Raw genomic sequence first — 13,964 nt, 5'->3', positions numbered from 1 at the left:
GAGTGCTATCTCTGTCATCCTTCTTAAAGACTGCTACGATGATCGACTTTGCCCATGACCTTAGGGAACTTGTGATAACTGATGCGTTAATGATAGACGTGAGGATGGGTACCCAGACCTCTACATCAGACGCATAGAGCTCAGGTGTGATCCCATCAGGGCCCAGGGCCTTGTTCTTGGACAGACTCAATATTACCATCCTTACCTCCTTGAAAGAAAAGGATAAATCCGCCGTCCCTCCAATGTTACCGGATCCACCACTGAAAATGGAAGAAGGGGGATTATAAATATCCTCAAAATGGCTAACCCAGCTCTCTTCAGTGATATGGGTCTCCAAAAAAAGCAGCAGCTTCTACATCAAAAAGGACTATTGACAATACCCCAAAATGTGGAGCTATTTTTCAGGGTACTAGCCTCAATCAAATCAGCCTAAACAGATATCAAACTCCTTCTGACATTGAGAATACAAAGAGTTATAAAAGAAGTTTGGGACAGGTGCTTGCTTTGAGTTTATCCTTTTCAGGATTGCTCATTAATTGTGGTTTCACAGGTCCAGCTCCCAAGATATCTCTACCCAGCAAAGCATAGGTTTCTTCGATAATCTTAGGTAGTTCTCGCTCCTGTTGTGCAGGAGTGACTTCCCTCAGGAGTTGGCATAAAGCCACCACTGCTGCCTCCCCTTTTATGTTTCCTAACATAATTGTTGATACCTGAGCTAATTGCCTATCAATTTCATCCCCAAGCCAAGGCATGTTCTGCCCCATACTCATTCTGTATTTGTTTCAATACTTCTCGTATGACTGCTATTGAGGGGGTACCATGAGTTCTGGTGTGAACAGCAGCGAAAACTGTACCCCATGTGGTATAATCCTCTATCTGGAGAGCTATTCACATTGGCAACCAAATTGTTAGCATTCTGTGTTTTTCCGCTGGCATGTGTGGGGAAACGTTGCCTCAAGCTGTTCTAGTTTCTGTGCTATCCAGAACGGCATCTGCTCACGCCTAGTGGGCATCTGTCCCATAACTGCATTAGCATTGTGGGCTTATTTGTGTCAAAGTCCATTGCAGTTGACCAGCTTGAGTGACCCTTGTAGGTTGAATTGTAAGTGTTCGCATTACGAACAGTGCAAGGTTTCTGTATAGTTTTATTATTTCTTTGTAAAGTGTACAAAGTATCAACCTCAGGATAGGGCGTGTAAGCAGCTAGGATGAGCAAGTTCACTCCTTCTCTGCTGAGCGGACCGAGTCTCACATTTCCTGTGGTGTGGGAGAGGCCGCCTTTAAACCAATTAATTTGTTCTTGGTAAGTTAATGGGACTTCTATGTCCACATATGGAGTGTATTCTTCATGAGTCTCAACATCAATGTAAGCGTGAAATAACTTTGTACGTTCATCTGCAGGTAGAACTTTGATCCACAAATAGAATACCTCTGTCCTGAATGCCTTGTGTGCCTCAATCACTAAGGTAACATGTCCACCCATTGCTGGGAGGCCATACTCTATTAATTTCATAGTAATTGCATGTCTGCAATTTTCTGAAATGTTGCGAGCACCTTCCTGTTCAGCTTTCTCTGCACTAGCACCACTTGTACCAGCGTCCCCGTTGTTAGACATTATGGAAGGAAGTATTGAGAAAGAGATAAGGTTTTGCACAATGTGGGGAACTTTATTCCTTGAAGCTTGAACACACCTACAGCCAATACATAGGATATACCTACTCAGCTGCGGCGGATTTCCCCTTCCCACTCCAGATGTCTCTTATAAGATATGAGTAGGGGTCTTCTGAGGAAGCAGGACTGAACAACTGTGATTTGACCGTTAAATAAGAACCAAACCAATGTTGGTGGAACCATGTCGTGTAGTTCCTAAAAATGCATAGGATCTGCATGTTAAGCCACCATAAACTAAGGGATTGGTGTCCAAACTGATTCCATACAACCCCAAAGGATATGTTAGCCTTTAGACCAGCCAGCTCACAGCGCCCCCATAAGCCCCCTAACCTTACCAAGGAGTGAATAGTTTCTGGCAACTATTGAACATGACAACCCTTGATCCTTCAGGGATCGTGGAAACAGCACAGTACTTTTCACTCAGTCAATCGTACTCACTTAGTCAAAGAGAGATACACAGAATAAACGATGGGGACATTTTTAATAAGCATTTATTGAACCAGCGTCATTCTATTACAAAACATATGTGCTGTGGCAATCATTAGACAGAAGCAAATGTATAGTGTGACATGCACCAACAGAGTAAATAAAAGGTAAAATTCTACCATGTTGCTATAAGAGTAAAAATATGCTGGCATATAGATACATGACAGTAATTATGCATAGTCCTACAATGCAAACCCTACCCAAGTGTACCTAAGTGTATCTAACATGTATGTGGGTGTAAAGCCAAGAGTCCCCTAGGAAAGAGACAACCCCATTACCTGATGGGAGAGAACGAAAGACCCCGTCTTGGTCTCGAGTTGGACACCCTGCAAGGGATGTCAGACCGCTGTGTGTTGTAGCTTCTGTAGGCCAGGACTTCAGCGTCTAGTGTCAGAATGGAAGCTTCTCTGTCTATCAAGTGTTGGTATGGTTATTTTATACCATGAAGATAGCCTCGGGGTTCCTTACACAATCGATATGTGGTGAGTACGATTATATAAATGAGCCTAAATCAATACCTGCAGTTATGCAAAGTAGTTCTTTCGCCCTAGGATGAAGATGACCATGACTTTTAAACAGAGTATGTTAATCCTGTTATGTGAGTCATGTGCAGGGACTTTTCTAAAAATCCTAAATGAATTAGGCTAGTTTCAAGGAAACTGATTGACATTTATTCAGCACATAACTAGGTAAAAGGACAGTGTTAGAATCGTTATGCAGAGCAAGGTAGGACACATTTAGGTAAAAGGTTGAGTAGCTAATCAGGCTTAGATTGGGGTATATTGGGGTACATAAACGTTCAGGTCGGTTCCACATATACAGGTCCCCTCACAGACCAGAGCCCCTTCCCGCCTCATGCTGCAGTTACTGGACACCCCTAAGTGTCTTCCATTTTATTTAGTGGCAAGTAGGCTTGTGACCATACCCATCCTTAGACCTGCTGCCTCCTAAACAGTGAGTCAGATATTTATGATAACCTTTGATATGCAGGTGTCATACATGGTAAGAATGTCTACTTGGTTCTTTTCAGAAAACTCAATGAGAGAAACTATGTGATTATCTTTTCTTTTTCCAGATGTACTTACACTTATTTCAGCCCCACACCCCTCCTCCGTAGTGCATGAGCTCACAGCGATTCATGTACAGCAGAGAGCTGGATGACTGGCCAAGATGTGTCTCTTAGTTTGCTATTAATTCTGACCTAAGTCCCAGCTAAAAACTCTCTTGCTGCTCTAAGCACGTTTTAGGGTGGTGTTCTTTCTAGGAGCAAGTAATAGAGTAAACAACACTGCTTGTCGCAATGACCTTTCACACTGAAAAAAACCCAAATACCTTGGGGGCAACAAACAAATTATTACATGTATGTGCACAGCTGTTATATCCTAAGACTGCAAGTAAGTGTTTTATAACAAGTATAATAAATAGACAAACTGCTGGGTGTGCTAAGGAGTTTCTGTCGTGAAGTAATCTTGGTTCTTTGTGACTCTATGGTGAGTGATCAGAGCCCTGCTTTAGCCTGTATTTTATAGTGCTTTAGGTACATGACAATGTCATGATTTTGTTACACTGATGTGCATGAGACTGGGACAGGGTATGTATAAAGGCATGAAACCCTGGCCCATGGCATTAGAAAATATTCCTTTAACATGAAATGAAATTTGATTTCTTGAAAAAAAAAGATAAAATCCCTGATTTGAAATGTATCAAACAGGTGCTGAAGTAGTTCAGAAAACTCCAGGTAAACACTCATAGCTAGAGATTGAGTCCTCTGGTCAGTGCAGTGAGGAGGATGGCATCATGAGCGAGCACACGCAATGTTCATGGTCAGTATCTTCCATTCATGCGGAGGCACCTTGGCCATGATCCACCATGGTGGTGAGTCTCAGGTTTTCTGGAGAGCACTTGTTCAAAGCTCTTTTTTCTTGATTTCGTAGAATGAGGAAGACTATGAAGAAACAAACGAACGATGCCACTTCAAAGACTAACTGAAGGCCCAGATACCTGTGAGGACAAAAAGATTTAAAAAATGGTTAAAAGCTGTTGTGGTGATAAAAATAAGTAAGCAAGATTTTGAAAATCCAGGCGGTCTAGTAGTTTATGAAGGAAGTGCCCCTCCAGTGTTTGCCAAGTTTGCGTGCATAATTATCGAAAAGTGACTTCGAATGAGTCAAGCGTTGGATGAGAGACTAAATGGGTGAATGAAAAGGTGAGTGACAGAGCATGGATTCAAGGATGCATTCATGGGTGAATGGATGAGCAGGTGAACGCAAGGATGAATAGATGAATGCATGATTTTTTGAATGAATGTGTGAGTAAGTTCACGGTGTGGTACAGACAAGTTCCAGCCTCCTTGATGGCTGAGGCCTTGGACAGCAGAAGTCTTAGTGTTATAAGAAGCGGTGCAAGATGGGGGGTTGGCTCATTGCCTCTTGACATAAAGAAGGTGGGGTGGGGGACCAGGCTCTTCTCAGGAACACTAATTACTTTTCTGGTATGTGTATATTGAGATAGTCCTCATGTGAAAACTTTTTCTTTGCAGGACCAGGCTGGACGGAGTAATACACGGCGGGATCGCCGAGGATTAGGGGCATATCACAGCCCTTGTGCCCTCTACTCTTAAATATTGCAAGGGCATATCACAGCCATTGTGCCCTCTACTCTTAAATATTGCAAGGGCATATCACAGCCCTTGTGCCCTCTACTCTTAAATATTGCAAGGGCATATCACAGCCATTGTGCCCTCTACTCTTAAATATTGCAAGGGCATATCACAGCCCTTGTGCCCTCTACTCTTAAATATTGCAAGGGCATATCACAGCCATTGTGCCCTCTACTCTTAAATATTGCAAGGGCATATCACAGCCCTTGTATCACAGCCCTTGTGTACTCTACTTATCACAAATCACAGCCCTTGTGCACTCTACTTTTAATAGTGCAAATTAAAGGTGTTGTTCGACTAACTTTGTTGTCTGAACACAGACACTTCTTTCCCACGTAAGGCTTGATAAATACTTTTATAACAGTGGTATACAGATTGAATTTTGGGATCTGGACATACTTTTCCTGGAACCCTCCAGGGACCAACCTTGTTTTCAGGTCAGTCATTCAAATGACTTCTTGAAATCCCAGTGTCTTCTAATATAAGGGTCCCTTGAATTTTCTCATTATAGTCTGATATGCTGTTCTTTACGTAGAATAGCGGTAGTACTTAAGGACTGAAGCCTTGAAGAAGTTACAGTAAGTAACGAAACACGTGTCGGCTGCCATCATCCTTTGACACGGAGGAGGCATCAGGAACACGACCTCCATCTGTTGTATACTGTTTATGTTACTATGCTGGACTGACTTATGTAAATCATTGAGATATGAATTCTTATTGCTAAGTGGAGCAGTGACGTTGGATAATTAAAACTATCTTGGAATGAATTATTAAGATTGATATTTTATGTGAGCGGCTTTCTGGATACTTTGAGGATTATGCTCACTGGTGAAGACTAACTTAAGGACATTAAGAGTGCCGAGGTACAGTGTTTTTCTGTATGTGTATATTTATATAGTTCTTGATTAGGGTATCAAAATGAAGTCAAGATGTGAAAATGTTGCCCAGGCAGAATGAACATCACCAATTAACTGACTTTGGGAAGGTAACTGTTTGCAGCATAGAGATAATAACAGCATGGAATGTGCTCCATAATTTCCTGCAGCATAATTTGACTTTCCATTACCACATAATTCCAGTGAACCTGACAAAGGACCGCTATGTACAGATGTCCACAGGGAACAGATCTTTTACTCTTACTGTACTATGGGTGTACATTTCCCATTTTTTGCGGACTCACTACAAGCAGTCTGTCACAGAGGGCACTGTATGCAATACCCCTTCCCGTCTATCCTGTCTCATGATTAAATGGCTTTCATGACAATCTCAGTGACTCTGCTATTATTGGTGACTTTCCTCCCTTTCTGTGCTTGACTTGCACAGAGAAGCTTTGAGGTTTCACTATCAGTAGATTTGCATAGTCAGACTCGCCTATAGGGCAATCAAGCAGCGCCGAAGAGCTGCTCTGGCATTCTGTGTTTTTAGGTCGAGCATTCGAGACCTCTTGTATATACTTTAGTATATACTTATTATATACTTTTAAGTGTATGTACTTTGTGGGCTCTGGAGATCAGTCTTAGGACTTATCTGCTTCCGATTAGGGACTTTTATTTCTGTTCAACTGCCTCTATTTAACTGTCTTGATAGAAAACGACCAGCAGAGGTCAGTAAAATACCAGAATTGCTTTCTGCCAAGGGACTTTCTTTTTTTATTTTTCTGGCAACTGCCTCTATTTAACTTTCTTGATAGAAAACAACCAGCAGAGGTCAGTAAAATACCAAAATCACTTTAGCATTCTCTAGATTCCGGTCCATGGTAATTGTCTTTCACGAGCATCCGTAGACACTAATATATTTTTCAAATCTTGTATTGTCAGTGATATGACCACTGAAGGCCCTGCTTTTATATTAAAAACAGAGCTTTGGACTATACCATTTCCCGCTGAAAGGCAATATTTCTCTCCATGTGTTCCCATACCTGGCATGTCACACAGTTTGGTGCTTACTTTCCCTCCATCTAAAAGATCAGTAGATGTTTCAGCACCCAGGCTAATGTGCTGCATAGCTAAATACATATAAGGTCCCAAAGGTGAGACGGATTGCATTGCAAATGCTTCTTTTATGTTTGTTTGCCGGTTTTTATGGTCTACTGAATCGGGTTTCACTCATGATTTCCCTGGCATTAAAAAAATTGCCTACAGTAAGCAAGAATCCATGCAGACTTCCACTCATTGTAAAACAGTCATACATCATGTCTTTACAAGTTTAAAGCTGCCCCAATTTGCAAACATACCCACTTGTTTAGCTATTTAATTCACTAATGGGGGCACTGGTATTTTGTTGCCAAGGCCTATTTTCTGTCCACTCCGAGTGTTACTTTAAAAGTCTGCATTACAGATTCGCCACTCTAGAGATTTTACCATTGTGGCCTTGAAGAGAAACATTGCCACTTCTGCTATGAAAGCAAACTCACTCTCTGGAAGTGTCTTGTTCTCTACTAAGCTTGTGTCATGCAACATATGTCAGTAGTGCCAGCTTCAGAGAAGACCAGGAGGGCACCAGCTGGTGTTTAGCATGACCAACAGGAAGTAGTGCTGGTGGTTGTCCTACTTGCACGCATGCGTAGCATCGCAAATGCTGAGCCAGACAGGGAACAGCAACTGTCCCTGGCAGATTGATGCTCGACCGGGCCTGGAAGCGGGGGAGGGAGGGTTGCTAGCAAGAAGCACCGCTCCCGATTTTGATACAGGGGCCGATATTACAGCACTGCTGCAAAACCAGCCCCCACTGACAAAACCAGCCGCCACGGGCACAAAATGACCCCCACCCCTCCATCCCTTTGGGGGAATGCCCAGTGCCTGCGACGGCCAGGACGGCCCTGCGTACATGCTGCGGCAGCCGCCTCCCAGCATCTGTCAGCTGTTCTCAGCCAAGCTCCCACTGTAAAAGCTGTGGAGTTAGTGCTTAATTTATTTATTTATTTAATGCGTTTTTATATAGCGCTGACTTTACCCGAAGGTGTCAGAGCGCTTCACAATAGGAGCAGTAATGATACATGAGGAGAAAACTTACAAGTGAACATGTTACAAAATCAAACGGTACGTTACATGAGGCAATAGTGACAATTGTGCAAGCATCAAGAGCAAACAAAATACAAGAGGGAGCAAACGATACGTTACAAAAGGAAAAAGTGACGTGTGCAGGTTACAATAGCATACAAAGTACACGTAGAGGTAAAAAAGAAAAAGTGCAATGAATGGCGGACACTCAAAGCACTAAAACGAAGGTTACGTTACATGAGGCAGTGGTGGCCGTTGTGCATGTATCAAAAGCACACACAATACAAGAGATAGCAAACGATACGTTACAAAAGGAAAAAGTGACAAGTGTGCAGGTTACAAAAGAGTTCAAAAAACAAGTACAAGTATAATACTGCAATAAATGGCAGACACTCAAAACACAAAAACACTCTGGGAAGGCACTTCTATAGGCATGGAGAACAGAATTTCCTATAATGGAAGGACTTCCTTCAGAAAATAGAGGGCGTGAATTAAATTCGGAAGTGTCTTTGGAGGAGCAGAGCTTTGAGGTCAGTTTTGAAGGCCTGGGAAGAGCTGGTGGTCCGAAGCTGAGGCGGAAGTGAGTTCCAGATTCTCACCGCGTTGCCTGAAAAGGATTGGGCCATCGATCTTTCCTTCTTGAAAGTGGGAGAGCGTTTTTCAATCACAGAGCCATGCACCATTAGCTCTTATCAGTTAAGTATGATCAGATCTAGGAAACCAAGTCAACTCCTGAACTGCCGAGATCTTGCGTTTGTGTTTTTAAACGTTCTTTGCAAAACGTAGTACTCGGTCACCTTTGAATATAATCAAGACTAATAGAATTCATAAAGGATACTTTGACAGAGAATACAGAAGCTGCTCAGCTGCTATTAAACGAAGATGAAAGATACTTTCAACACTTTAAAACAAAGGCATAAGAAAATACCCAGCAGCCACTGCAGGTGGACCCCACACTTCACATTTCAGAAGGGGGATTGTAGGGTCCTGTCTGACCTGCAAGGATATTAAATGAATAAAAACAACAGCTTAAGAGCTGAGGTTGCTGTTGCTTCAGCATTTCTGCCTCAAGACCAGATTCAGGAGGGAGACTGTTGTGACTTGAAGGGAGGCTCCTTGGCTCCTTCTTCTAAATCTCCACCAAACTTTGGAATGTTGGTGAGGATTCGATGAGAGCGAAAGGGAAAAGGGACGAGGGAAGAAGATGCATAGCTGCCAAGGTTCCAGACTGCCTATGCGTGGCAACTTTATAATTTTAGTGTAATTATGAGTGACATTCAAAGACTCAGTGACACTTTCTCGCACGCTAAATCAAGAAATGAAGAAAAGGAAAACATACAAATATCAGAAATTACACCTATTTGAGCAACGAGAATCTCCAAGATCTTAAAACTGCTGCAAAGCACCAGAAATAGAAGGGAACTGTGGACCCGACTGTACCGAACAGGATGTGAGAAGACCCTGCACGAATGACTAACAGCAGGCAATTTTTCGGCATGCGTATGAGTGACAGTTCTATGTTTTCACTCTGCCTATCAGTGACATTTAGGTTTATCATATTTGAAACCTTGATTGCCACTTTATCGAGAGCAGTTAGCAACAAAATGTGTATGAGACAACACAGAAAGGCATTTGTGTATTGCAGTACTTAGAATAGATTATCAACTCTTACATCACAAAGGACAGTTGTGAGTATGTGTGTGCTTATTTCAAATTGTGTAATTGTATTCCTTCAAAATACAAACTCACTCACAATCACATAAACTTCCACACTCCACTTAAAACTTTGTCTTTTTTAGAGTGCTTTCATTGTTTTGAAGGAGAAAATAAGGAAGGTCATCTACCTTGTAAATTGTATATATTTCCTGTGAACCACTAAGTCCCTGCGGCAAGAACTGTTATATAAACTTCTTCCCATAAGCATTTACATAAATATTATACATGTACCAAAATGTCATTTGTAATGCTTTTAGACCTCAATAATGTTTTTAATTCCAAAAATAAAAATGAAAAACATTGGAGAAATATGTGATACCAGACAAGGACAGTACGTAGAAGCACAGATCCCACCTGAACAGGCACCGCAAGTGGTAAGCTGCGGGCAGCTGAAAGGCAAGCTTCGGGTCTAGTGTACTCTCCAGCGGACTCTCCTCATTGCTAGTGCCCACAGTGTGATTTTGTTTCAACATTCTTTGGTGTGTGGGCGAAGTATCCACTGGGTGCAGCCTGTGGCACACTCTTAAGGTTGAGGCCACAGATCATGAACAGCCCCTCGTCTCTATGTACTCAGATAGCTTTTTTCTCTTTGAAGCAGGCATAGGGTGGGGACAAGTATTTTGATGGTGCCCTATGCCTGGTTCTTTTGTTCCTGTAATCTAATATTCATGCACTTTGACCTTACAAAATGGGCATGTTCCCAGGCTTGGGTTTTGGCCGCTCTGTTCTGTTTTTCCATGCTAGCTGAATCACATGCGCAGCCTACATCAGGGGGCAGCCAACACAGAGTATAAAGTGTAGTGAAATGTTTTTCCCCCATTGACTGCTATCTAAACAGAAGCGGGTTCAGGCGGGAGACAGACAAAATGAAGTATTTTTTGGCTTAAACGAAATGGGACTCTCCCGCCTGAATGTGGTCTGTTGGCGTATATACACAGGGCAATGAAGTGCATGCAGTCACAAGCTCAGAGCCCACTGTGTGAAGACTGTGTGAGCTCTTAGCTAAGGGCTGGCCGGAGGACATATTCTGGGGTCACTGACCGTTGCAAGCTATTCTTGACCTTTTGCTATGTACCAGGAACTTTTTTGCCAGGGATGGAGTGCCCACAGAGTGCAGCACAGTGGGTACAGTCTATAGCCCTGCGCAGAAGTCACTGGGCGGACGTGGGGCATTTAGCCACACTTTGCACAAAGTGCTACAGATCTCATTGCTATGCCTGTGCTAATGTTGTTTTTTTTTAGTTCAAAACCTGCATTTATCTTTTTCAGACTGCACAATACAATTTACTATTTAAAAACATATATGATACAGACATTTTCCACCTCTTATGGGTTTCTGCAAAGCAGCACGCCTGCCGTTATCTGCTCCGTATGGGCTGCAGCCTCACAAGTCCTCACCATCTACCTTTCCAGGCCAGACTGGTGTGGTGCAGCTCTTCGGTGGGCTGAGTCCAGGGTGTAGAGTTCCACTGGTTCAGCAAGGCACACTGCCGGCCTGTGTTGTCAGAGTGGTGGGGAGGAGGCGCTAAGTGTTCTGCCGTGCCTCAGGAACTCGCTCTAGTCGATTGGTCCGAAACGCCATATATAACATTATAAGCACTTTCCCTGCTGCATGTAAGTGCTTTTGTTGTGGTTTTGGGATGGGTGAATACAATGTAAATGAATGTCGTGATATGTGCATGCCCGATAGCGACAATACAAGTAAATGCATTGTGAACGTATGCTATTCCTTGTTCCCGCACAATGCCTGTCAGTGCAATCTCAATGTATATCGTAACTTGTGCCAGCACAGGAGCACCGACATTAGCAACAGTGATACCAATGTATGTAACAATCCATGCTCATATAATAATTTTGTTGTTGCTAGAAAGACCAAAGTAAATGTATGTTCAGACCAGAGCATACACATTCCCATTAATACCAGTACAAACAATATCAATGTAAAAAATGACAACCTTATGTGTAATGATGATAATGTCTATACAATTGTTACCAATGGCTGCCGTATTATTTTTATGCTTTCCTGTGAACTTACACCATTGCTTTCAGATTCACCTAAGGTGACCTCCCTTTCAACCCTGAGCCAGAGATACATGGTCAGGCAGGTCCTGCGACCTATGCCTATGCTTATGAAGTAACAAGTCCCCCATAAACTGGCAAAGACACACACACAGAAAATCCTAATAAATTCCACAGATAGATAGTTACACCACAAACAAATCTGAGATAATTGGCCCCAATAAAACCCATTTGGCCAAAGGCTTGCGTTCCCCAGAAATACCACAAAGCCAGACACCACATGTAGATAGGCACACTCAATCAATCAGGACACTGCACATAGCGAACACGCGTCCCTCACACCGCACATCAGAACACATACACACTGGCACACATTAAGCTCTCCCCGAGGGCGAGAGCCACCTGTGTCCTTATCAGATGTGCTCACGTGATTGATTTATGACCAAGATGCTCTTTTGAAATTCAGAGAACATTTTATTGTACCTCATGAACTGTATAAGTTGATGGCAAAAACTTTGTACATTGAGAGACTCTGAGCAGACACATTCTGTCCAGCCTCTCCTGGTCTCAGCGCTTAAGTAAACCAACGTGTTCCTGTTTTTCCAAATGCCTCTTATATTTTAATTCATATAAGGTAAATTCATATCCAAGCAACAGTGGGAAAAATAACGGATGCTTCAGAACTACTAACACTCCAGACTCTCTTGTTGCACAACGCACACTGCCCATGGTACAGTACCATACGTGTGTCTCCCAAAGAGGTGGTCCTTCGGAGCACAATTAGTTTTTTCCTGCGTGCGGCTGGAAAAATATATACCCAACTCTGGCTGGCAGCAGAGAATTAGCTGTAAATTATTGCGTAGGCATGCAGTGTGCAGAAGATGCTTTTAATATTCAGCACAGCACCTCATGGTCCCAAGGGGCTACAAATGCATGATTAATGCATTTAAATGAGGTGATGCGGACACCAGCGCTAAAATGCATTAGTCTAACCCCTGATGCATGGTATTTGGCAAAGGTGAAGATGGTTGGGGAATTGAGACGTGTTGTGACCAGCTGCCTGCATATCCATAAGGACTTAAGCAAAAAAAAATCCTTTTATTTGGAAACCACCACGTTCAACGACTTTGCATTTAACTCTGACAACGAACTTTATGAGCCCACCGTTACTTTGGCATCTTTTTCTCTCCATAGCGAGTGCAGTTTATTGTTCAGCACTCTACTTTCTTCAATCATTGCCCAACGACTTATCGTCTTGAGAATTCTGGCACTCAGAAGCAGGGAGGCACCTTTTTTGCATTTTCTCAGCAGTGCCGCAAGACTGTCTCTTGGCAACATTCCAAGGCACCATGCTCTGTTCCTCAGTCATCAACAAGTCACACTTATGCACATGTTTGGCGGCCATTTTGCACATGTCCCGAAACTGGGTCAGACTTTTTCTTCAGTAGTCATTTGTGAGCAGCCATCTTGGGAGTGCCTGTATTGACCGGAAATTGTGTTAGGGACCAGGAAACTGTCCATATGAAACCTGGTTACTGAACATAAGTCAGACTTTCATGTGTCAGCAAGATACATATATTTATAAAATCAACATGATGGTATTAATTGCTGCATTTGTTTGGAACACATTTTTTTTTTTTACTGTTGGTTTGTTTGTGGTTACTTTTTTAAATATACAAGCTATTAATCAGCCACCAAACCAGAGCGTTGTTGGAAAAAAATGTTAAATTTGTGTGGGATGGAAGGCAAATGTTGGCTTTTCAGGAAATAAAAAGTGAACTTTCAAAAGAACCATTGCTCTGTCCATATGCCCGTGCAGAATATTTGACTGTTACTCTTGATGTCAGTGCTGTTAAACTTGGGGCTACTTTGTCTCAGGGCAGTGGAGAGAATGAGTGCACCATTGCATTTGCCTCACATACCCTCAAGACACAGGAGCAGCAGTATTCTGTTATTGATCGTGAAATGCTTGTGTGTGTTTGTGCTGTGGAGCGTTTTAAAGCATATGGCTAAAAGGTTTGTCTTACTTTCTGATATTAAAACCTTTATACCCATTTAAAAGCCTTAATGCCCATTTTGAGTGGATCTAGTGCGCTTTCCTTGAAAGCTACAGCTAGGCCACTAGATTGAGTGTTAAGCTACTTGTAAAAGAATTGTTGTGGTATATATACCAGGTGGAAGAAATAAATAAGCTGATTGCCTTTCTCGCCTACTGACATGAGGTGAGGAAGATGAAGAAGATTTGAATGAACAAGATGTTGAATACATGGTTGCTGCAGTGTTTTGGATAGATATTAAATGTGCTTAGAACAATGGAGAGAACAAGCAAGGAAAAGAGTACGTCCTCTTCCCCACACGTTAAATGAATATAACAACTTGGACGAGCTCGTAGGTTATTCCATAAGGAGTGTCTT

The 13,964-nt window shown here is 42.5% G+C and overlaps 1 protein-coding gene across 1 annotated transcript in view; it reads right to left on the bottom strand.

Annotated features, from left to right (window-relative positions):
- Positions 1 to 2,144: 2,144 nt before the first annotated feature.
- The window catches only part of LOC146806068 (solute carrier organic anion transporter family member 2B1-like), a 420,860-nt gene continuing 409,040 nt past the window's right edge, over positions 2,145 to 13,964 (bottom strand). The window contains exon 15 of the mRNA XM_085623370.1: positions 2,145 to 4,158. Within this exon, the coding sequence (XP_085479496.1) occupies positions 3,996 to 4,158 (163 nt within the window). The 3' untranslated portion in view covers positions 2,145 to 3,995. The remainder of the gene's footprint in view (positions 4,159 to 13,964) is intronic.

This window comes from Triturus cristatus, chromosome 8, assembly GCF_964204655.1.
Source record: "Triturus cristatus chromosome 8, aTriCri1.1, whole genome shotgun sequence".
Lineage (NCBI taxonomy): Eukaryota > Metazoa > Chordata > Amphibia > Caudata > Salamandridae > Triturus > Triturus cristatus.
The sequence above is the reverse complement of the archived record's forward strand: the minus strand, read 5'-3'. Positions and strand labels throughout refer to the sequence as shown.